Below are 25,513 nucleotides of genomic sequence, written 5' to 3' on the forward strand. Positions count from 1 at the left end.
TCGCGGCCGCGATGCCGATCCAGCCATATTCATCATTGGGACCCATTAACTGTGCCATCTAATTACCCACCAGGCCACATCTCCACTGGAAGGGGGGGGGGGGGGGCTTACTGGGCTGTGTCACTGATAAGTAATGATGTCACCAAGGTACATCTACCAACTCCAATCCTGCCAGAGCAAAATGCTGTTTACCTCATATTCCATCTCCTCACGCTCGATGTCCTGCTGGATGCCCTCCAGGAAGTCCGTAGGGTCAAAGTAGGCATGTCCTGAAGGATGCCTGAGAACAGACAGGAAATTATGGACTGGAGAACACAAAACAACAGATCACAGGAGGAAAATGTCGTTCACATCTGAACGCGCTGACAGAGTTCAGCAGAACCCTGGAGAAACCTGATGCACAGACGCTAAACCCTCAAGCTAATAATAAGGTAACACGTCACCTTATTAATTTGACATGGAAATCAATTAAAGAAGTCATGATTTTCCATTAAAGGGCAACTGCAGCCCCAGAGCTGTCAACAGAGCCAGACGGCAAAGCCGCAGGGAACCACGCACACACACATCCTTACACTTCTATCTTTGTGAGGACATTCTTAGAAACGACACATTCTCCAGCACCCTACACACACACACACACACACGCACAGATATGCAAATCCAAATGAACTCGGCCCTCTTTTTAATGCGTTTGTGTGCCCCGGAGGAACGTTCTCCCCTGAGTGACATTTTCCCTCAGTGTGTCCCGACGGAGACAAATTGCTTCTTTCTTCATTAACTGCCGAGAAGAAAAGTCGGAGTTTAGGGGAGCCGATGTTTTCAGTTCTGCTGATTTCTGACGCCAATGACATCCTGCATCTCCTCTATTCTAGCGAGACGATTCAATCCTTTGATCTTTTGTGTTTTGTGCAGCTTGTTTTTCTCCTCCTTACGCACTTCTTTGCCACGTTTGCTCAAATCTGAAGAAAAATATGGTTCAGAATTTATGGGGGAGAATCTGCTTCACTTTAGGATAACTTGAACCAGCTGAAAGGCAACAAAAGGAACTGGAGCTTCAGGGAAAAACAAATTTCATTTTTGAGAAAATGAGGAGCGTAAATCAGGATCCGAACAGCACGACTTGACTGTTGCGACACCGTAACCAAAGATTCTTCAGCAGCGAGGAGACGAGCTGGAAACGTGACCTTTTTGGGTCCTTCATGGATCAAACGTCCTGGATCAAAGCGAAGCCAAGAAAACTGGGCACTAAAGCTGGAGGTAAGATAACAGTTCTCTGTCTATCATTATGCCCGTGCACGTTGCACCCAAGGACGCACGGGACACGGCGCCGAATAAAGACACCGATTTCATCCATCAGAAACCCGATTTCTACGTGCTCTTCAGTTAGAGACTCACTCCTCAGGGAGCAGATACTCCTCCAGCTCCGGTATTGGGGGTGAGGAGGGAGGCAGGTCTGTGAGAGCCGTGATGTGCTGAAGGGTGATGTCAGTCTGGGTACCGACGTCCGAGACCTGGGAGTCAGCAGCCGGGCCTCGGCGCAGAACCTGGACCACGATGGGCTCCTTGGCCGTGCGGAAAGCCTCCACCGCCTGGTCATGGGTGGCCTTGGAGAGCTCTTTGCCATTGACCTGGAGGAGACAGGCAGAAACAAAGCATCAGCATCAACCGTCCCGGCGACCCGGTCCGTCCCGGGAGATCCTGAAAGAACCCGGGCACGTTTGGAACGCATGTGGCCCCAGCGAGGATGATGACGAGGATGATGAAGGCCCAACACATGTAGCAGTGATATTCCAGTGACAAAAGAGTGATTACGGCTTGTTTCACAGCGGGACGAACCAGAACAAAGCCTTCGTTAGGAAAGCCTCGCCTTAATTAATCACAGCCATTGGATGAGCCCTCATTTAGATAAGTAAGCCCTCAGCTGAACATATATCTGACCTACTGTCAGCGGCGGTGCAGCTGTTGCCACGTGCTAACGAGAGAAGATTAATCTGGGCAGAGAAGAGGCTAATTAAGTTTGTTTGAGCCACTTAGTCCTCGCTGGCTGATGAATGATGAGTTCAGAGCCTGTCCCGGACAGAATGTCACTGGACCGGATAATTAAATAAAGGAAAATTAAGCCTTCACATCGGCGGTGCGAGACGTCCGGAACGTCGGGCCGAGCCTGGATCTGATTGATTTTCCTCGGGTTGCCTGTTACTTTCTCTGCAGCTGTGATGAGCAGAGCATCCCGGGCCAATAACGGATCCTCCTCTCCCTCCGTCAGCCAGCACATCATTAGCAAATGTGTTGGTCTGTTGAAAGCTTCTTAGGATCCCAGCCCCGGGGCCCGTTTCCACTTTACACACACACACACACACACACACACACATGCACTCAGAGCTGTCTCAGATTGAAGCCACCGTCTGGTTGAAGCCAGTCATCTTCCAGACCATTAGGCAAAAGTCTTTAGCGGCTCTTCTCACTTCTCCTGACATCGAAGACGCAGGCGAGTCTGGGTTGGATGATTAATTTTCTGATAAACGTAGCTGGTCAGCGCACGCGCCTGCAGCGATGGCTCGCTCTCATTGGAATTCGCGGGACATTCTGCAGCTTCAACGCTGAGCTGTGGAAGAGGCAACTTCAGACTTTATCTTCTACATTAAAATTTAAAGATTGCTGTTCCTCAATACTAAGAGTGTGTGAAGCGTGTACTTTCCACTATGGCTGCTGCTCTCCATGGCCACGCTGAAATGCATTGTGGGATACCTCGATGTCCCAAGTCCACACAAGTCTTCTCCGATGCCGAGGAATCGAGCGTACTTGGCAGTTTGCATCGTTAGATTGAAACGGTACTGGGGCAGCATGGAAGTACGGACAAGTAGGCATATTAGGAAGATTATTTATAACATTATCAGAAGCACAAAGATGAAGAAACAACCGCTACGAGCTGAAGCACAACCGAGCAGACGCCATCCCAGAACAACAGGCCACCCTGCTCAGCTTAATGAATCACTCTGCATGAAAAGTCACACCAGACCCAACGTGCACGGCCACTTCCCCGATGCCGCGCGTCAGCTGAGGAACACAAGAGTCTTTGTGTTTTCCACGTTCTGCATGCAGGCTCCAGCGGTCCAACCTGGTTGCCAGGGACCCCGGGGCCACTTGAAGGCGGTGAACCGGAGACAAAGCCTTTAGCCTCTGTCTTGTTGAGCCCGGCACATTCTGCCTCAGTGCCCTCAATGGTGGGAGCCTCCTCCCAGCTGTGGAGGGAAGGGAAGGGAAGGGGGGGGGGGGTCGTCCGACCTCCATTCACTACACTCACCTCTGACACAGAATGGCACTTTATAGCACACTGGGAGAAAACACACAGCACAAACACGATGTTTCACCGCTGCCGCACCTCTGCCATGCTAACACACGAGCCGCTTGTGCAAACAGGGAAATTGATATAACCTCTAATTATGAACCGCACGGCTTTCACGCCCTGCCTGTACAAAGTAAATAGCAAAAAGGGGGAAAAATGGCGTCACCTTTTCCAGTGAACTGGGCCGCGATGGAGCGATTCGAGACTTTCAGGACCGTTTGATAAAGAGGGGCAGCGGGGGGAGCAGTGACGAGAGCTCTGGAAAATGATTCAGCACGAAGAGGCTGTGGATGTTGCTGTGAGATGGAGCCAGAGCTGATCATCAGTCCCACAGCCAGGCGGAACCACCAGATCAGATCTACGGAGACAGCCTAATTGTGGGGTTCTAATCCCACTGAAAAAAAGCTAATGAAATAATACATTTCAAAAAAGTTGCAGCCACAATGATTAAAGATTGCCCCAGATACTAATGCAGACTGTTCATTTACTGTTGTGTCTGTTTAATGTGCAGCTCTTGTCTGCTGAAACTAGAAAAATTACAAAATAAAAAGACATAAACACCCTAAAAACAACTGCACCTGTGACATCATTAACAGCTGTTCTAATTAGAGAGGACGGACTTTAATTCCCTCCGATATCTGTAATGTACTCTTTGATACATTATCACCAGCTAGTGCTGGTATGAAGAGGAGAAGAACCTCATTGGAGGGCCTCCGTTTGTGCTCCTCAGGGATGTGCAGTGAGGTGAGCAGAGTGGAAACGCTGCCATTCAGAGCGGCTCACACAGGAAAAGCCTGGGAATTTCTATAGACCAGGATTTTAAAGAGTTGGGCCACCCGCTCGCCTCTCAGGCCCGACACCCTTCTTAGACCAATTCTTCAAAGTCTGTATTTCGGAACGGAGACGAGAGGTGACGTGATGGAGAGCAGGAAGACTTGAAGGCTTATTCTGAAGAGGGGCCAACACAAGGCTCACACGGCAGCCTGAATGCAGCTCATTCTGTTTGAAAAACACAGTTAATCCCTCTTTTATTTGACAAAAGAACAGAAACTCAAGCGTCGGCCTACCAAACCTCCATCTGTGCACGGGCCCGTGTGCTTTCAAACCGCGATAAAACACTCGTGTTTTCACACCAGGAAATAGAAATACAACAAGCTAATCCCGAGGGTCACACACGTTTAGCTAACGCTCCGCTCTTGGCTACGCGGCGTCAATCGTACCGGCTCATTTTCAGCTCTCCTGGCGGGCCTGCTGGGACGTCTCTGCTGCGCTCCCTCGCTGCCGTTTACTCCGGACTGACAGTGGGAGTGCAGCAGGGACTTGGCGTGCGCTCCCCCGTGGCCGCCAGCCACCTGCTCCGGCCTTTACCAGATGTGACACACACCAGGGCCGATCTCAGCCGTTATTAAACACACACAGTCTCAGCCTCAGCCTGCTTTGTCCCTGGTCCCCGTCTTTGTCGAGCCTCATTATTAGAGCGGGGGCTGCGGCTTGCTGGCTCTGCGCTTTGATGACAGGGGTCGCTGACGGTAGGACCGGCGGGGGGAGGGGGGGGGCTGTCTTCTACAAACATATTCGGGTCATTTTTCTGTCTGTCTGGGCCACAAGACTTCACACCGACACCATCTGGTGTTAGAAATATGAAATATGGCTAATTAAACAGCGCTTCCCAGAAAGCTGCGCGGGGGAAATGTTCCACATCTCCTCTGTAAACGGAGATTTCTCAGCACTTCAGTCGGTTTTGGTTAAACGTGCCCTTCCTCTCAGGGGACCAGTGACGGAGTGGAAAAACAACAACAAAGAGAACGATACAGAGGCCCGAGAAGGCAAAGGACTTAACAGACAAACAATAGCCTGGATCGGTGTAGCATGGATTAGCTTGTGCTAAAGCTCTAATTAAGTTCTGGGTCTTGTAAGAGCACCAGCGTGGCGCCACAGCCATTACAAGGCGCTGGCGGGGAGATTTAGAGCCCTGAGACTGTCAAACAGAGTTTCCAGAGCCTCTACCTTGAAGCCTCGCACAAAAGCGGCAGAGCTGACATCGCTGCATGGCGCTTACCTTCAGCTTTGAAGAAAAGGCTGAAGGGATCACGGCTGTCGGAAGGGTCAGGTTTAAAAGGGAACGCGGGGCCGGCCTCGGCTCAGGCCTTTAATGATCTCGGGGAAAAGGGAAAACACTTCTCCTGAAGCGCCACGTTGGCTGTGTTTAACGATGTTGATCGACCGGACCGCTGCGCCGACTGTAAAGCGTGTGTGATACGTCGGAATATAACACACTCCTGGAGGAGATGTCTCCCGTCCTGCCCGTCCCGACAGCAGGGAAAACCCCACCGCCGCAGTCTGACAGCTCTCGTAACAATTATTAACCATATTTTCACGCTGCCAGCCGGGAGACGGAGGAGGTGTTAATGAACCGAAAAGGTTCGGAGTGTTTAAGGATTATTAACTCCGCAGAGAGACGGCGGCTGGTCCAAGCGGGCTGATCGAGAGGATCAGGCGGAATCGTCAGGAGGAATCAGACCTCCCACAACCCTCCAGAGGTGGAAGAGAGACGTGCCAACGACAACAGACCTGACGAGACGCTCGCTACAGACACCTGCGGCCACCACCGACAGCAGCGTTCCTTCTCCAGTATGGAGCCTGTCCGTACCAAGAGCCCGGTTCCAGACTTCCAGAGGAGGGTCGGCTCGACTCACTGAAGGTGGCGGAAAGTTCGGGCTAGTCTGAAGGTTTTCTTTAGCTGGCGAGATTAAATCAGGCGACTCACACAAATGATCTCTTTGATAATTACACTACTAAAACGTAATCATTGAGTTTTCATCCACAACGGAAACACGTGGATTTCACGGTTCCTCACGCACATCTTAATTGACTCTGAGGCGTTTAACCCGACGCACTCACATCTGGCACGGAGCCTCCGTGACAGTCAGACAGACAACTGAGGGAAGCGTCTGATCGACCTGCCGCTTCAGGATAACACGACAGGCGGGATGACGGCCAACAGCAGCCATGACGGCCCTCTTCCACACAACACGCTGTCATTAGTGTGTGTGTGTGTGTGTGGGGGGGGGGGGGGGTGCAGGGCGCCTCCTGATGAGCAGAATAAGTTAACAAGGCAGCAAAGCCTTGTTTGATGAGCATGATCAAGGATATTTATAGATGGGACGGCGGAATCCAGCGGATCCCCGGAGAGCCTGAACATTAAATTCATTTATTTAATTATTGAGCACATAACAGCAAACCTGTTTACTCTGACTTGGATGGAATCCTTTAGGAGTGAAGAGGGGGAGCAAACAGGAACATCACAGGTATACAGGTGCACACAGGTGCACACAGGTGCACACAGGTGCACACAGGTGCACACAGGTGCACACAGGTGCCACAGGTGCACACAGGTGCACACAGGTGCACACAGGTGCACACAGGTGCACACAGGTGCCCACAGGTGCCCACAGGTGCACACAGGTGCACCAGCAACACTGAATCAGACCAGAATAAAGAAACAGGCAGCCTGCAGAGAGTAGAGAGCGTCTAAAGAAGTAAAACTCACGGCAACCGTTGCACCATCTGATCACAATCGAATGATTTTTGATGGGAAAACAGAAAGTTCACGCCGAGTTCACGTGTAAACAGAGGTGACACATTTCTGAGACGGACCTCTGTTTGCACCACTTATTTACCGTCTCCGTCTGTTTTGTCAAATTAACTTGTGAGGAGCAGCAAATATGTGGGGGGGCGTCATTTTTAATCTCCCACCACTGCTGTGGCTGCTTTTCCTGCTTTGTTTCAGAAGAATGAATGAAAAAAAACTAAAAGAACCTGTTCTCCCCTCGCCCTTGTGAAAACATTCTCCCCGCTCTATTTTCTTTTGGTGGACGGAAAAATGTGCAAAACAAGCAGCAAACTGTTAAATATAAACTTTAGTGAAAGTCAAACAGGGGTTAAAGGCAGAAAGCCCCGCGTCAGCATTCACTGGACAATAAGGAGCAGAGCTGTCACCTCTTCATCACCCCCCCCCCCCCCCTCCCAAAGGCCACCTCTCGCTGACCCCTGCGGCCAGAGTTCAGCCCGCGCAGCTGCAGCCTCTCCAGCAGCAACAGAAACAGAACCAGAACCAGAAACAGAACCAGAACCAGAAAGAGACGACCCACAAGGGCTACCTGGCAGACTTCGTAGAGGAGTTTGTAAGGCTCCGGGGGCTTCTGCAGGGTGCAGACGCTGCAGCCCATGGTCCAGGAGGAACGGGTGGCACGGTGCCTGGCAGGTCCACTTCCTCCAGACGGGTGCTCAGCCTGGCGTCTCGCTCCCACACCTCCCCTCGCCTCACATGCTCCCGTCCTCCCTCTGCAGCAGCGCCCTCCCAGACTGCTGCCGAGCTTACGGAGGCCGGGGCGCCGGCGCTGGCTTATATACACCCCCTCATGTTTATTAAGCAGCTGCTCTCATTATGCATGGGCGGGGTGGGAGGAGTGTTGGGGGGGGGGGCGGGGACACATACGCTGAAGCCATCCAGCTTTTCAGCAACATCCCTGAAATTTTAGAATCTTAAATTTACCTCCTTTATGTGCAGTGAGAAGAATCTTTTGTAAGAATAACTGTGTAACGCCCCCCCCGCCCCATCCCCCCCCGTGTCCCTACAGTAGCCCTGAGCGGACAAAGGATTTTTGTGTAGATATGAACTTTACTGTCTGTTCAAGAAGAACGTAATCTGCTTTAGAACAGCCGCCAAAATCCAACTCACGTTTGGCTGCGAGACACAAGCGTTTGTGGTCTTTTCCAGCAACACCAGTTGGTTGCCCCGGTTACGCCCGACCCCTGCTCGACTAATCCAGCAGGAGACACCCAGCGCTGGGTTCTCACACGCCTCCCTGCAACTACACGAGCTCAGAGGAAAACAACAACAGCCGCTCAGAGCTCACGCTGGTCTGAGTGGATTACTGCGCTGCTGTGGGGCTCTCGGCTCCTCTCGGTGTCCTGGTCCAGCACGCAGACAGAAGCTGCACAAACCAGACCTGGCAACCGGCCGGGCCGCTCGGGCGCCCCATGGCCAGGAAGAGATAAACCGGGGGCAAACAGGACAAACTGTGCTGCTCTTGGTAAATGTGTTTGTCTGGAATGGCGGAACTTTCTCAATGCAGTTGTGGTCCGGTTGGAATGTTCTCCCAGCCTGGAATAAAGAGCGAGGGTGCTAATCCATCCACCTGGGGGGAGTTCCTGGCAGGAGGGGGGGGGGGGGGCAGGTCATCATTAGCCGGACGCTTCCACTGATCCAATCTAGCAGCACTTCCACGGCTCTGGAGCTGCGTTATTCGCCAATGTGAATACAAAACCCAAAGCAAAATCACACCATCATTAAACAAAACTTTCCTTCCTTTTAGTTTTGTTAACTTCTGACCTGCCTGAAAAAAAACAAAAAACGATGGGAATAACAATATTTCCCTTTCCCATTTAATACCTTTCCTTTTGCTTGAGCTCCCTCCCAATAAATCCTCACCTGGACAATCAAAAAAAAAAAAGGGAAGCGATCTTGGAATCTCACGATGAGCCCGTGGAGGCAGAGAAACCTCTGGTGGCAAACATCTGCCTGAGGCGAGCTCGGAGGGCATCCGTGAACACTCCTTCATGTGTGCAGGCTTTGCTGCTGTGGGCGTGAGGCTCTCGCTCCAACCAGTGTAGCATGAAAACTGATTCCACGCTCACATTAGCGCCAGCGTCGCGCCTGCGGCTGGGATCAGCGCCGAGCGCTAGCCAGCGCTCCGGCCCGGCTAATCTTTATTTCACACCGAGATTAATCCCATTCACAGAGTCAAAACGGAGACGGAGCCCAGATATGAACGTCTGCACCGAAGGTTACGGCGGCGCTGCGGATGAAACACGCCTGTTAATGAATAATGAGAGGCGGGGGAACGAAGTCCACGGGAGGCCGGGGAACAGGACACGAGGGCGCTGAGCTGCCCGGCAGTGTTCGCACATTTAATTCCGTCGCTGCGGATTCGATTTCTTGCTCTTTCCTTCGACAAAACCCGTCTTCTGAGTCCCAGAGGTGCCGTTTGAGCCGTGGGCTCGGCTTTTATTCATTACCGGTCTAGACGGTGACACTGTCAGCGAGACAGACCATAATAGCGGCACACGGTTCGACAGAATAAACATCATCATTTGAGGGTTTTTTTAAAATACAGACAAAGGTCTAAAGGTCACTATGTACCCTCCAAATGAGCGACGGGGACCTCGGGTCCCCCGTACTTGATCTGAGGCTTGGCTGGATCATTCATATTCATGGGGGGGGGCCGTGTGTCACGCCTGCGTCCCACCGGGCCCAGGTTAAGAGTTGTGGTATTAACTGGAGCTGAGGTGGGATCAGGTGGTGCTTGCTGCAACACACACACACACACACACGAACACACACACACACACAATGCTGTGTGCTTTATATACTACTGAGGACGTGTCTCTTACAAAACCAGTAGTTTTGCCTTGAAAAAGGTTTAAAGATATGGAGGGGTGGCTCATTTACCTCCTAATGTCAAGTTCTGTTTGTATTCAACTCAAAAACTGGATATTTTATAATTGGGGGGGGGGGGGGGGGTGTAACTGGGTTTAGCCAGAATTCTCCTGGACCCACAATATTAATACAAGCAGGCAGACAGAAAAGAAACCGCTTCTTCAACCTTAAGATTCCACCACCGATTTATCAGATCGTCTCTAGATTGCAGGAAATCAGACTTCCTGGATATGAATGACTTTCTTTTGGCCGGTGGGGGGGGGGGGGGGGGGCACAGAGGCTGCAGAAAGTGGCAACGTCTGACGAAACGAGACACTGATGGTGGAGATTAGACGAGGAAAAAATTAGTAAAAGTAAAAAGCGCGGCACGCACAGGTCCCAGAGCTAATGCGTCCCCCAGACAGCGGGGGGGGGGGGGGGGGGGGTTTATTGTTACCAGGGAAGTACGGGCGCTCTCATCGGGTCGCGCTAATGGAGATGCCAGATGAGGCAGCAGCGTGGGGAGACACACTGCTGAGGACACGTGCCAGAGATGGACAGACGAGGAAGCCGAAGGACGGAACGGAGACGAGTGTGCGGAGGAGTTTAATGAGACTCCAGCTCCTCTCAAGCGTACCACCGGGACCAGAGAGGAAGAGGAGCGGTGTGTGCCGGGTGGCAGCGCCGGCGTGTGAGAGGATCCACCTCGGAACACCAAGCTGTGCATAATTGATCAGGCAGCTGTCGGCTTTGTGCTTGTATTTACACTGCGAGACAGATCCTGAGGCAGCCGGCAGGAGCCTCAAACACCTAATAATGCCATTACACACGCACACACACACACACACACAACACACACACACACACACACACACACACACACACACACACACACACACACACACACACACACTGTAGCTGCTTTATTAGAAGATGTTCACCATCCCGCATGGCTGGAAGATGTTCCTCCTCTTCAGCACAAAGACTGGAAGGTCTCATCAACATCTGCTCACCACCGCCGCTCTTTTGTCTTCAGCCGCCTGAGCAGCTCCCACAAGCTGCCAGACAAAAGCAATTTTGATGTTTTGTGCGGGGTTTTTTTGTGGGAATTTCTCGGGCTCCTCCAGTGGAAAACCACCACCAGACCGATGAGAGGCGAGAGGCGTGGTGCCCCCCCCTCAATCGGACGTGCCTGGTTCTGATTCAAGCTTTTACAAGCTGAATTTAAGTGGGATTTGCTCGATCTTTGGCTGAACAACGCCTCCACCACACAGGGAGGGTTAGAAGAAAAATAAGCTCTCCCCTCTGGCATCACGGTGAGGTATGATTACACCGTTCTCTAATCGTCCAAATGCCACAACATCCATGTAAGGAGGTGAATCACAGCACTTGTCAACACAGAAATCATGGCGGAAATCAAACGCTTCCATATTTCATCCGCTCTTCCGCCCTGACAGCAGGGATGGATGGCGTGACGCCACCCCGAGGCTGCCTGGAAGGCTGCCTGGAAGGCTGCCTGGAAGGCTCTGCCAGCACCGGAGTCACCGGCTCATCCCTCAAGTTTTCATCACCTCGTGCTGCAGCCAGTCACCCGGGAGAGGCCTCCAGAGAAGGGCCTGACACGGCGGGCAGAGACGGCGCCCGCGGAGGCAGGAATCAATCTGCAACTGACGTCTCTGTCCGTTTCCGGGATGGACGGGTGGGCGTCACGAGCTACATTCGTCTCCAGACGAGCCTTGAGGGCCAGAAGCAGCTGTATCCACACCCACCAGGACGCTGTTGCTCCTCTCTGCACCCACCTCTCCACTGTGGGCACAGTTGGAAAAGGACTGATACAAAACAAGCTGGAGGAGGTTTTAGGGATGTTGTTTTTAAATGATTAGTCCACAGGCACGACAAGCCCAGAACCTGCGACTTATTATCACCTCCTGAGTGGGGCTGACATTTAAAGGGTTTCCTAAAGCCAGGCGGTAAGTGGAAAATGAAATAATAGCAGAGGCGCAGCAGTAAATTTTGTTTAGTTCCTGCAGCAGCGAGCGAGAACAGTGGAGCGGCTTGAGTGGAAGCTTGCGAGGGGTGAGTTATGGTCGGCGCCGGCGCTCGCCGCTCCATCTCATCACATTACAGCTCTCTCAGAAGAAAAGCTCAGAGGCAGAGCGGAGGTCACCGGGAGGTAACTGACATGTTTGTTGCACAAACGTCCCCAGTAGCCAGACTTATTGCTGGATTCAACCGCCCAGAGTGATGAAGGAGAGTGTGTGTGTGTGTGTGTGTGTGTGTAGGGGGGGGGGGGGGGGGGGGGGTTGTTTCTTAAGCAGACATCACGTCTTTAGATAATTTGATGACATTGCATATGAGGCTTTGACCATCCGAGCCAATCTGTCTAGTGTGTGACCTCTGGCCGGTGACCTCTGGGGTTCTGGGCAGCCAGAATGGAGACGTCTGCCAACCCTCAACACCTTTAGATCACAACCACAGGCTGGACTCAGGCGCCAGTCCTTCTGTAACGTGCTTTAACAACAGCTGGGCCTGACACCGACCGACCCATCAAACGCCGCCAACCACCCACAAATCGCATTAGATGCTCACCAACGCGCGGTTTGATGGAGGCTCGTGTCTCTAATCCCAAGAGTATACGTTCCTGATGCTAACAACAAGAGCGGGCTCTAATGAAATTGATTTTGCTTCAGATGACGCGCACATAAATGAAACGCTCGCGCCTCGGGCCTTTTTATCTCCTGATTTAAAGGTTGTGAGGAACACCAGGAAGCGGCCCGTCAATGCTTTTAGCACAAAGGGTCAACAAACGTGCAGAAATTCCCCATCTGCAAAATGTAAATAGATGCTCTCTGCTAACGTGCTAATACAGCGATTATCACGTTAGCAGCGCAAAGGTTCTGGAGGAAAATGGAGCAACAAGAGGGCAGCAAGTGTGAGCTTTATACAGCATATTGCAGTTTCGGACCTTTTCTTCGGCGTATTCCGTCTGCGTCAAACTGAGACTCGGAAAACATGCTCAAAGTGCAGATGTCCCCGTTAATGCCGCGAGTGTCCTTAACCCAAATATAATTTCCCCAGCACCGTTTCCACCAACACATCTTTAAAAGCCTCGTGTCTGACTGAAAGCAACAATCACCCTCTCTTCCAGAGGGAATGGGGGAAGAGCGAAAGCGTGCTTTTAAGGAGCCCGAGCCTGTAATTTTCAGCTTGTACCAACTTCATTTTCATTGAAGTGCCCTGTAAACACTGTCTGGGGCACAATGCTGCGGCGATGCTAAAAGGATCCGGTCCATTACGGAGAGGACGGAGAGGGAGGGAGACGGGAACGGTGTTTACAGAGAGATTGGGCTCCGGGCGTTGGGAGAGAGAAGAAAGACGAGCGGGAAGAAATGAAGAGAAGGCTGCGGTTTGATGAGGAGACGGCGGTTTGAGCCGAGAGCAGGGGGATGGTTTGACCTCTGACCTCTCAAATCCCTCTGTGCGTATGACACGCCTGAGTTCAGACAGGAGATTAAGGTAATCAGGGGCAGTAATGAGGAGCCTGGACGCTCAAAACAACAGTTATGGGAGACCTTAATCCTCCCGGTCCGATCCAGGTTGTGGTCCGATCCAGGTTGTGGTCCGATCCAGGTTGTGGTGCGACGCTGGAATCCTCATGAAGAGGAGGGTCGGGTGGGTGGGACAGGCAGCCATTGTGTGCTGACTGACAGGGCTGAGTTCAGGACCCGAGACAACACTGTGGTCGGCTGTCACTCAGGCTGACAGGGGTGTGCAGGGAGGTGGGCGAGGTGAGGGGTCCGGGGTCCCCCCCCGGGGTCCCCCCCCTCCCCGTTAACAGAACAGCACGGTCGGTGGGTTGGACCCTGCTTGTGAGCGTTGATGTTCTGATATCGTTCATAGTGTTGCTCAAATTCTTCCACAACCTTTTCAGGAATGACGTGGCTGCAGGCAGAGAAAAAGAGATAAAATTCCAAACGTTCCAGACACGTAAAGAAAGAACAGTGTCGTTATTCCGCGCTGTGATTGAACCTTTCTGTCTGAAACCCGTCTGTCCTCTTGGGGGGGGGGGGTATATGCTATTTGACTGAATGACCGAAAACAACCTACGTGGCCCGTAAACATGGAACCCATAATTGGATTCATGACCCAGGTTCCTCCTGGGTCCCAGTGGGCCCCAGAGAAATGTCCGCCGCTGGGGGGCACAGGTCGCCATGGCGTCGCTCTGGCCCCTCTGCTTCACCTCATCACGCACGGGTCCAGATGACATATCTCTACCCGCGGAGATAAGGTCTCGCGGGGACAGAGGACGACAGTTCCGACGTTGGGAACATGATAATATTCAATATTCCAGCAACACGGTCCACGATTAAAGATTGCGCAACCCCAGCCACAATTACGAAATATCACCAAGTGTGGCGAAAAATGCTAATTCAAGCATTTTTCATGGGAACGAACATCGACGTTCAATCCGAGCCTGCGTCAACGGGCTGGACCTTAAGCTGCGGCTCTGGTGGCCGTCGGACCAGTTCAAATACACCCGAAATCACGTTACGTAACCTGAGCCGGGTCGGGAATGGGATTTTCTTTTGGTCCAGTGAGCTGTAATGTACAAGAGTTCAGGTGAAGTGAAGCTTTTGTTCTCTCTCGTGCGCTGCCTTTGCTAATGAGATTAGTGATTCCGATGGGAGCTGGAGGGAGCGCCGCACGTATGGAGAGTGTGTATGTGTAGGTTTGGGAGCGAGGCTTACTGGCTGGAGCGCCCCGTGGGGCTGATCAGCAAAGCAACGGGGCAGAGATTAACCCAAGATTACATCACCAATCCCCCCCAAGCCGCCGTCCTCTGCCAATACTTGCAGCAACACTGAGAACCGGGTTGCAGAATCTCCGCTCCTGGTGGGGGCTCACGGCACCCTGGCACGCGCATTTTAGGACATTCGGAAGCAGCCGCGAATGCGATGGCAAATACCAAAAGCTGGGAGGGGTGAAGCAGAGAACATCGGGTTCAGAAATGAGCCTGATGCCGAAGGGATGTGGGACAGGAAGGGAGCTTCTAAGGAGCCATGTCGCCACCTGCTGGTGGTAGTTGGAGCTGTGCGATGCTGAGCGGCAAATACTTTAACCTGTGACTTTACCGTCATACAGGAACCTCGTGGGGGGGGGGGGGGGGGGTTACACACTGTTGTTTACCTGCTAGATTCTACAGAAGACCACCAGTGACCCACTGACACTGCCAGTGATGGTAACTTCTCCCCCCCACCATCTGCTTTGGTGCCTCCCCAACAAGCGTGTGTGTTTTAAGTGCTTCAGCCGCTTAAATGTTGACTGTGGCGGGGGGGGGGGGGAGAAGCTTAGGGAGCTGGAGCCATGGCTCCAGTTGTGCGTGACTCAGGCTGGGTGCATCCATGCCCCTGGGGAAAGTATGCAGCCCAAAGAGGCGTCTCGCAGCCTCCTCAGCGCCGTGTAATCAGCTAGCTTACACGCTCACTTTCCCCCCGTTAACAAGCATTTCTGGGCCTCTTCGCGCAGCTGCTCCGATAACAGCCGGAACAGGAGAAAGCATTAGTGCAAAAGCTACAGCGGCTCATCTGTACTCCGGCCGGGCTAACGTGCACCGGGATGGACAGCACGAGAAGGGGACAGGGCCTCTACGGGGTGTGGGTGGGGTGGGGGGGGGCCCACCTGTTCAAACAGCCAGGGAGCTCCTGAGGAAATGAAAACTTCCATCCTCACACAGCTGCGGATCCCTTTCACTTCCCCTCTGGTTCGTTCACCGTCTCCTGTTGCTCCAGCTGCTCCGTCCAGACCCAGAAACAAATCCCTCCACTTGTCCAGGTGGGACGTTCAAATCCTAAACGTCTGTGTTTTTCTGTAAAAACTCGAAGTGGGTCGCAGCCGTCTCCCCCAGACAGAGACACGAGGACAGAAGGACAAACGTGAACTGCCACTGCCGTCACACACTCGTTGCTTGCACCGAGGTGTGGGATGTCTCAGCCGGCCAGGCCGGGCGCGACCCTGCTGACCCCAAACGAGAGCAGCGAGGAGGCTCCAGTCTGGGCTCTGGTGGTGGAAAATGAGGATGAAATGGGAAAAAAAAAGAAAAAAAGAAGTGGCACTCTCAGGAAAAACAGCATCCTTTAAAGTAGGTCCGAGCATTTTAACCTGGCAGGAATTCCCTTAACAACACAAAAGGAGCTGAAATAAAACCCAATTACAGCGCCATCATCCACAGACTCTGCATCATTATTCCTGTTTTTCAAGAGGACCGAAGTCATTCCAAATAAACCCGCACTTTCATTACGGGAATGGGAGTCGGCTCAGACAGGACGGAGGTTTCTCATGCGTGAGCCTAAAGAAGAAGCAAACCCCCTCCAGACTCGGGGTATTAACCTTGAGTGCGTCTCCCTCCAGCTCGGCCTTATCAGCAGACGCCTGGCGTCAGACGGGGCCGCCGGAGCTACCTGGAAATAAACACCGCCTTAAACGCACCAAATGCTATAGCGCAGCCCTGGGGGGAGGCAAATGAAGTACCCGACGACGGGGGAACAGCCTGCCAGCCAGTGCCATCAGCTCCTTTTACAAGCGCCTAATGCACTCCCACGCCGCTGTCAGGGCCGGCGGTTATTACTGCCGTTCACTCGCTCCTCTCACACAGGCTCATTCCGTGAGTCACGCTACAGAGGGAAATAAAAGGGCTTGTAAATGCCTCCTCGGCTCTCCGATTCTTACCTACCCAGGGCTGAGGACTTGAGAGTTTGCGTGTCACGCAGAGGCGGGATGCAAATCACCACAGGCGGATGAATCCCTGCAGGATTTGACAACCATTTTTTTCCAGACTTGCACAACAAACCTGAAATTGCACCTTTCAGAGGAGTCATAAATCAGAGCTTGGTGGTTAAATGCTTTTGTGTCAGGTCTAAAACACAAGGGTGACAGGTGGGGAAGAGTGAGTCGGCTGGTAAAAGGAAGGGAATAGGTTTAACAGCAGCCGAGAGTCATCAAAATAAACCTTCTCAACGATTTTTGACGCGCAGTTTTTACTCCCGCTCGTCATTTCTGACGCGCCACTAGTGGAGTCCATGTTGTAGGAGCTGACTTCAGCCGCCAGGGGTCACTCCATCCCTTCAGTCTCCTGGAGACTGACGCAGCACCCGCTGGCCAACAGGGTCTCCTTCAAAAGACAAATGCTCCAATTACATATAAAACACATGTTTTAAAAAGAAAAAAACGCTTTGTAGGCCTGCCAGAAATGACACCGAGACGTTTAAATCCCGTCTCGTGAGAGGAAACATCTGCCAGTCTTCCTAACGCAGGTCCAGACTCCAGCAGGATGCACATCTGCCTTTGAAACCTGCTGGTTTTGAAGGTGTAACTGGCCACAAGAGAAGAGACTTAAACACAAAAGGCGCCTGGGTGACCTGGTCTCACTTTTCCAGAGAGGAAGCACCTGGGAGCAGCGGCCCCCCCCCCACAGCAGCAACACTCCACATCATCAGCTCCACGAGACGGATCCTATGTAGACTCTCCGGCTTCAGACAACAGCCCCCCCACCCCCTCCCCTCGCTGCCTGTGTGTAAACAAACACTCCTCTTCCGAGTGCGGCGGCGGCGGCTCGGGGGAGCTCGCTCGCTCCCTCATTCAGCTCCAACCCTCCGGAGCAGGAAACAGAAAGGCAGCGGAACTGTGGGAAAACCCGCTCTCAGACCTCTTTATGCTGAAACCTTTATGTTGGAGCTGTTTTCTTTCAGCGGGGCCCCAAATACAAACTGCAGCAAGCAGCCACGAGAGAGAGGACAAAAAAAGGGCTGTGAGAAGGAAAAGAGAGATGTCTGGATTTGGGGCGGAGCGCAGGAGGCTGCGTGGATGTCTGGGTGGGCCAGGCCTGCAGGGCTCTGGGTGGGGGGGTGGGAGCTCGACCCTGGAAGCCAGAGGCAAGCGGCCCGACGTCAACAGCCCCGAGGGTGAGACGGAGGAGAAGAAGAGGAGAAAGACTCCCGCAGCGCAGGAGGGGGGCGCATCGGTCCAGCCGGCACAGCAACCGTCCTCTATGGCAGATTCACAGAGAAGAAACCGGCGTGAGATCGGGCCTGGGGGGGGGCAGCTTTGGCGCATCAACTCTGATGCTACACAGAGCCAAAGAGCTGGAAATCAAGTTAGTTAGTGGAAAGTTCTCTTCCTGTTAGAATCCCTTTAAAGAAACAAAAACTCTTCTCCAGCTTTGGTCTCCTGTGTGCCCCCCCCCCCCCCCCCAAAGAAGGTTCATGTGTGCACAGCTGATGCATATTTAAGCATTGAAGTTCAGCCGGTCTAAGAAGCAGGAAGATAACAGAGGGAAGAATGGGCCGGATCACGACTGCTATTTACTTGGCTCCGGCTGCAGACCCAGCCAGGCCAATTAGGACCTACTTTCTGATGAGACGCAAACCGTGATTTCATGTGGAAAAGCCCCCCCAGCTTCCTCTGAGGCGCTCCGAACTCTTGATCAGGATTCATCCGACTTCACAGCTCGTATTTTTGCTGTGAAGGGTAAGAATCCCTCTTTTGTCAGAGGTTTTAATGAAAGCCCGGAAACCCTCCGATGGTTGGAGGTTCTGGAGCTTCTCCCGGAGTTCCTGAGCGAGGGTGGGGGTAATGTCGGGAATGAGCGCACGTGCGCAGCGTGCCGGGGCCTCGCGCACGCACTGGCTGGAGGCTGCACATCTCCGTCCAACTCTGCGCCTCTTTGACTCATCCGCTGAACGAGGCTACCTTCGCCTCCAACCCGGCTCTGATTACCAAATTAACGAGCTTAGGAATTCATCCCAGCCTCAGGTATCCGTGCACGAGTGCACGAGTGCACCGGCGGAACGCTGAGGATGGATTAAGGCTCCTTTTCATCGAGATTACAGATTACAGCTGCTGGCAGGAACAGGCGTGCGTTTGATGGACGGGGGGGGGGCATCATGTGTGCCCTCGCAGATTAACACGGAGCTCCAGGTCATGAGAGAAAGGATGACCCCCCCCCCCCCCACCGCGGTGCCTTTGAAGTCTGATCAGTACAATGAATCTCCCCACCAACAGAAGCCCCCCTTCCCCCCCCAGAGGGTCTGTACAAACACATCAGGTGGTTGCTGGTTAGATAGCACCCACCAGCCCAAATCACAGCCACGATGGGCCAGTTCAGAGCGGGGGGGGGGGCAGAGAAGGTCTGTGGACCATCCCATCATCCCCATAAACACGGGGGTCGTCCACGCACACATATCTGTATGTGTGAGCGGTTACCATCGGAGGAGCTGCCTCGGTCGCTACGCGGGGGCTTTTAAACCAGGCGAAGCATTTTCCAGCCAATCGGTGAGCAGCCTCAGAAGAACGCGCCCTCTGGGGGGCGTGCACGTGCTCCGGCGATGCACTAACACAGGATTTGTTTCCATCCAACAAGACTCCCTCCAGCTGCGCCGCAGTCCGCTGGGGTTAAATTAAAGGCGAGCTGCACAGCTTGATGTGTTGCTGCTCTTGTTAGCCCGAATGCTGCTGCTTTCAAAAGCCCGGCTCATTTTCACATCACCCCCCCCCACCACCCCCCCCTCACATAAATGTCAGTGACCCCACATTCATGTACAAACCGGTGACGCTTGGCCGACTCTTGAAGCTGAATCTGGCCATTGTGAGGGGGTAAAGGGACATTTGAGACAACTTTTCGGTATGCTGCCTGTTAGCAACGCCCCCCCCCCCACCTTCAGTCGTGCCATTTCTGGCCTCGGTGAAGCGCCTCGCTCATCACGAGTTACAGCTGTGGCGGCTCCGCTCAACCGTGGGCTGATGGACACGATTTGGAGCAAAAAAAAGAGAAAGAGGAAAACCTGATAAAGGACACAATGAGCAGAAAGACAGACGCTGACGGGAAACACATGTTCACTTACGGAGACGACCCCGAGGAAGGAGGGTGGGCCGCCAGCCAGCGAGTCATCAGGACCCAAGCTGAAGCCCAATTAGGACAGCAGATGGCACCGAGACCAGCAAGTGTTGTTGTTGGGGGGGGCAGTGGAAAGCCAAAGCTCATTATTGCCCCTCTCTGCATCACATATCTCCTCAGCACCCCGAGCCTCACCGTCATCAGCCCGACTCACAGCTTTTCTCTCTGCCTCTCGGGTCCCACCAAAGGCCCCGACGGGCACGTCCGCAGGTCCGATCAAAACCCTTTTCCCTCTAAAATAAACTCATTTACTGAACTCGAATGACTCTCCACAAGCTAAAAGGAAAGAAAACTAGCTAGTTAGCTTGTTGGAGGCCACAGACATCCCGCGCCGGCTCAGTTTTCCGCACCTTTTTTAGGAACCGGGCTTTGCACTTTATTAGCTGCCCACATGAGGTTTAATCAGAGCTGCTGGAGCCATCTGTAACCTAATCATCCCATACAGGGAGCATTTTCACTGGCAGCCTGGCTAACACCAAACCATACAAATAGCTCAACTTTCGAGCATACGCTGCTCATTTGGGCTGACCTGTCAAGAAAAATTCTAATTTTGGATCATTTCACGGCGCAAATGCAATCAAAACTTATAAATCCTGAGGGGCCCAAGAGTCCTACTTGGTTCTAAGCTCTAAATGCAACTGTGGGCAGTTAGCAGCCAAGCGAGGCTGGATGTGATCCCTATCTGAGGTCGTGACTGTGTGGTTTTGTGTAAAGCAGAATATGAGCAAGCCAGCAGAACTATCAATGTTAAAGGATGTGTGGTCTGGCCAAAGTGGATGAAGGTTTGGAAGGGAAACGAAGTTGAACACGAGACGAGCCTGCTCCTCGGTCCCAACAGCCGAGTTCAAAGGTTCCATTTAAACCGAGGAAGGCTCTCGACGTGAGCTCTGGGTGATGCAGCACTTTCTTTCCATAAAACAGAACCCCAACTGGCAGAAGCTGACGACACGAGTCATTTGAGGCCATAGAAGGACAGAAAATGGCAACTATCGAAACCCAGAGTTTAAAATATGGTGAGCTCAGGGGTCAAAAGGTTAAAAAAAAGGTTATTTACAGCACAGCTGAGCTCACAGATCTGACTGGAAAGAAATGATGCAGGAATGAAGAATTTCCTCTTCTGCTCCTGTGGCACCATCAGGATTTCACATTGAGGCTGTGAGGCACCAACCCCCCCCCATTACAATATCACACTATTACAAAGGATTATCTCTAATTTAAAGGTTCTACCTGTTCGTTTTGGTCTCCCAATTATAAACAGCTAAACAACTTCCTGAAAGAAAGTAAAGGCAATAGAAAGAATTTCTTCTCCCGAGGTGACAATTAGTTATTTTCTTTATGATTAAATCAGCAGCTCGAACAAGGATTAGAGTTGGTGTCAGTCGTGTGTTTGCGGCCACGCTAGCAGAAGTTACGCTATTTTAAGGATTATTCAAATTAGCACATCGATACAGGTAAAGAGTCAATTATCACTCTGCTGCTGGCACTGAACTCCCGGCGGTGAATGACTCCTTTTGTGCTGCCTGTGCACGAGGAACAGAGGCGGCGATAGCATCGGCTCGTGCCCGTAATCAGCGGCCGGGTTTGACTGACGTGCTGCATTATTAGCATGACACAGGAAGAGTGGGAGCGCCCAGATTACAATTTACACGCTATCTTCCAACTCTCCAGTCTGTCACAACAGCAGGTACCCTGAGGATATCGCACACACACACACACACACACACACACACACACACTGGAGGACTGGAAGGAAGAAGGGACGAGGGGAACCTGAAACTGATGCTTCACTTACGTGGCGGATCACAAAGGGGTTTTTTAAGCACAGGAAATCAGTCTTACCTGCAGAGAGAAAAGAGAGAGAACGAGGACAGAATGTCAGAGCTCCTATTTCATTGGCAGTGCGGTCACGTCACTTGGCCGCCGCCGGGCTCCAGTTCATCCTGGCCCGTCTCAGAAGGTGACTGGATGTCCATATTTGGCCATGTGGGCGCTCCTGCGGACACTCTCTGTTTAATAACACGCTGCCTGCTCTCAGCTGGCCGGCCGATGGGGAGAATTCCTCTTTTTCCACAGTGGAGTTTTATCTCCGCGCACACAGGCGGCATGTGGGATTCACAGGCGCTCTTGTTACACCGTTACAGTGCGTGATCTACCCTCTCAAGAATTGGATCTTATTGAGATTGTCAGGAGCGATGCGGGAAACGACCGGCAGATCTCAGGAGATCTCATTTTCTCTTCGGCTCGGCGTCACATTTAGACGGGAACAAACGTGCACGTTCAAGAGCAGCAGCGTTATTACTGTTATTAGCGTCCCTGCTGCTGCGTTTAACACTGACCAGGTCTGAAGGGTAACAGCCGAGTTTAAACACAACACGCCCACAATTCACCAGAGAGACGGGGGGAGGAAGGTGGGGGGGGGACTTCCTCTTAATTCCCTGTCTAATTACTCGTCCCTGGCTAACCCCGGGTCAAAGACCCTGCAGGTCCCACTCTAATCCCTCTCCTCTGCCCACTTCAAAAGCGCCCTGATTACAGAGAAGAAGAATGAAGTGAGAGAACGAAAGAGAGAAATATACAGAGGGACGGGCTGATGAAAGGGGGGGGGAGTGACACGAGGGAGGTGGACGGAGGCAGGATGGAAACATCACTCCTTTTCAAGTGGACCTTTCTTGGCTGGTTTCGCTCAGCGCTGGAGGACAGGAGCCACGTGTGCATTCCAGCCATAAACCCGGAGCCGTTTTTCCGTTGTCACATAAAACGCCGACAAACGCCGCCTCACGCCGCCCCGCCGTCGGAGCGTAAAGGCACCATCTTGAACTCTCTCAGATCCTTCTCTAAACTCTCCCGGTTCGGTTCCACCATCTGAGGAGCCGGAACACTCAGAGGAGGGATAAGAAAGGAGTCCATCAGGGAGCGTGAGCCAACATTTTCCAGCTCAGCAGATGACTATTATCATAACCCCCACCGAGGACGTCCAGCACGAACCAGTCGGGGAGGAGGGGGGCCGGATGATTATCTATTTACTCAACATGGAAGCTGCCGGTCATTTGTCACGCCTCCTTCCGGTGTCAGAATTTTCCCAGCGGCTTTCCAAAGGCACCACACCGAAGTGGAAAACAAAGCCAGTGAGGAGGAGACGTCCAGGGGCTTGTGTGTACGGGAGGTGGAAACCGTCCTGTTGTGTTGGATCCACGAGCTGAGAGAAGCCCCGCGGCATTCTGGGATCGTGCTTTGAGTCAGCGGAGTTCCACTGGAACACCATCTTTCACCCCAGCGATGCTCCAGGGGTACCAGGATGCAGAGTTTTTCATCCACTCTTGGACAGTCTGGAGAAGGTTTGGTTTCAAAGTGGGAGTTCAAAGAGAGCAATGGAGAAACCAGCTGAGGGACGTAAAGAGAAGAGAGTAGGAGGACAGACTTTAAAGAGTCCCTCCATGGACGACCAGTGGCGGGAACGTTCCTGGCTGCTGGCGAGACTCGTCCGTCTGCAGGTATAAATTTAGGCTGGTCCAGAATGGACGGTCTGTCCCTCAACCCTGTGGCCAGCTGGCCCCTGGAAGCCATCGCTGACCCCATTATCACCTCACATCACTCCCAAGGACACTCTCCGGAGGTGCGAGGTTTTTCTGCTCCAGTTGGGGCATTTCCTGTGGCAAGGCCTCCTCTTCCCCCGACACCTCGGTCTGTCAGAGCGCTCAGGCTGCTTCGGGAGCGCCGAGCCGCCACCCTCCCTCGTAGCTTCCTCCAACATCATCAGACCCGCCGCCGGTCGCTAACCTGCGGCTGACGGGAGCTGGTTGGTTAGCCGCGGAGCTAAGCAAGCTGATGGGGCTGGAGCGCATCCCTGTGTTTGCTGATCCAACGCTGCAGCTTATTGTTTACTTGCAAATTTTCCGAGACTTCCGACAGACGCTAGCCTGCAGTTCTCCAGAGGCAGATGTGGCGGCGCCGCTGCCAAATCCAGAGATTGGATTTTAAATGAGGAGCAAGAGAGATGCATTCTTTTGACAAATTCCGCTCACTGCCTCATCCAAATTCACCGGCTGCCGTTCTCATCTGGTTGAACGCCAACACCTGCCCGACTAGGTGATGAGATGATTGGGCTTTTTTTGGGGAGGGGGTTGGAAGCAGCCGCGTCCAAAAACCTCCCCGGCGGGTTCCAATTGAACGGACATTGTTCTACATTCGCCGTGATCCCTTTAAAGAAAACGATTCCAATCAGTTCCATTTACGTTCCCACTCCAGCTGCCCTGCGCTCCTCTTTCTTCTTCCGCCCTGGACGTATTTTCTCTGCATCCAATTATGTTGGATTCTGTACGATTGTCTGTTGTGAGTCTCCCCCGCGTCGGTGTGCAGAAGCAAAAACACACATTTCACTAAATATGGCCCGAGACTGTGAGCAGACTGCACACACAGAGAACAAATCACCATTAAAAGGTCTGTATCCGTCTGTAGGGCGCACCGCCACCTCACAAACACAGACAATGATGTAAAGATGAAATAATGCATAATTGTTGACAGGCTCATTCGGCTCCACGAGGTACACACACCAATTTCCATCAAAGAAAAGTGTCTGGGGAAGATCTGCTTCCGAGCCATTACTCACTTCCCTCTTTCACAGGCCTGTTGCCCACATTGTGCTATCTTTGCTGTAATTGTGCTTATTATGCTCCAGCGATAAGGGCGCGATGAAACGGGGACGCCGCCTGGGTGTAAACACTGGGATAGGATTCTGGTTCATGACGCCTGGATGGTGTGGGTGGGGTGTCGATGGAGAGCCAACCTTCCCGACAACAACCCGGCGGGGGAGATGTTCACCACGGCTGGGAGAGGTGAGCTTTTAATTGAACGTGAATGCTAGTCACTAAAGGCTTTTAATTTGGTTCTGTCTGGAAGAAGGCAGCCACGCTGAGGGGGGGGGGGGGGTTACCAAGAGGGGAGGTATAGGGGGGCAATAGCTTGAGAAGAAGACAAGCTGCCTCATCCCCACGTCACATCTTGACTCACCTCCCTTCTTTCACAGCCCACACATCACACGCCTCTAATTACCAGCCATGGGAAAGCTGGGAAAACAACATTTTTACAACAAGAAAAAGACATTGTGATGTGCTGAGATCCAGCCCAAACATCCGCCGAGCCAGAAATCAAATTAAGGAGCGCCGAACAAAAAGTGCTGCGGCAGAGGGGTGGGCAAAGGAGACTCAGCTGTAGCCTTGTGTAATGAGCACAGGGAGGACATGTGATGGCCCCTGCCGGGCAGAGGGGTGGGTGGTTGAAGGGGGCCTGCGGTCCTACGTCTGCTTCAGTTCCTCCAGGATTTCTGAGGCTTTTCTGCAACTGTTATCTTCAAATTGTCTGATTTTGCAGCAGCGTTTTAAAAAACCAATGAAATGCTTGTTTGTTGGTTCAGGACAGCATGAAAATGTGCCCCTACATTCAAGTCCAGCTGTGTATATCATAGATACACCTAAAGATGCTACCATATTGGTGTGATAAGTCTTTAGTCAGGTGGGGCGTGGGGTCTGCCAATCAGCCCCCTGGGCAACCAGCCATCCCTGAACTCAACCCAGTGGAAAAAGTTGCAAAAGTAATAAGTGAGAAGCATCAGGGTCATTTTCCCCAATCAGCTCCTCACAATACCGCTGGACGGCCATATGGGTTTCATTTGAGCTCCGCTGTAGGTAGGAGAGGAAGAAGAACCGACGGAGGAGGAGCGCTAATGACGCCGAGATAACGA

The 25,513-nt window shown here is 52.6% G+C and overlaps 1 protein-coding gene across 3 annotated transcripts in view; it reads right to left on the reverse strand.

Moving 5' to 3' along the window:
* Positions 1–25,513, reverse strand: part of pdzrn3b (PDZ domain containing RING finger 3b) — a 55,636-nt gene that overhangs the window by 3,450 nt on the left and 26,673 nt on the right. For all 3 annotated transcript variants that reach the window (XM_057031654.1, XM_057031653.1, XM_057031651.1), the window contains 2 exons: positions 1,396–1,628; positions 193–280 (listed from right to left, as the gene is read on the reverse strand). In XM_057031654.1, the coding sequence (XP_056887634.1) occupies positions 193–280; positions 1,396–1,628 (321 nt within the window). The remainder of the gene's footprint in view (positions 1–192; positions 281–1,395; positions 1,629–25,513) is intronic.

This window comes from Takifugu flavidus, chromosome 4 (assembly GCF_003711565.1).
Source record: "Takifugu flavidus isolate HTHZ2018 chromosome 4, ASM371156v2, whole genome shotgun sequence".
Taxonomy (NCBI): Eukaryota; Metazoa; Chordata; class Actinopteri; order Tetraodontiformes; family Tetraodontidae; genus Takifugu; species Takifugu flavidus.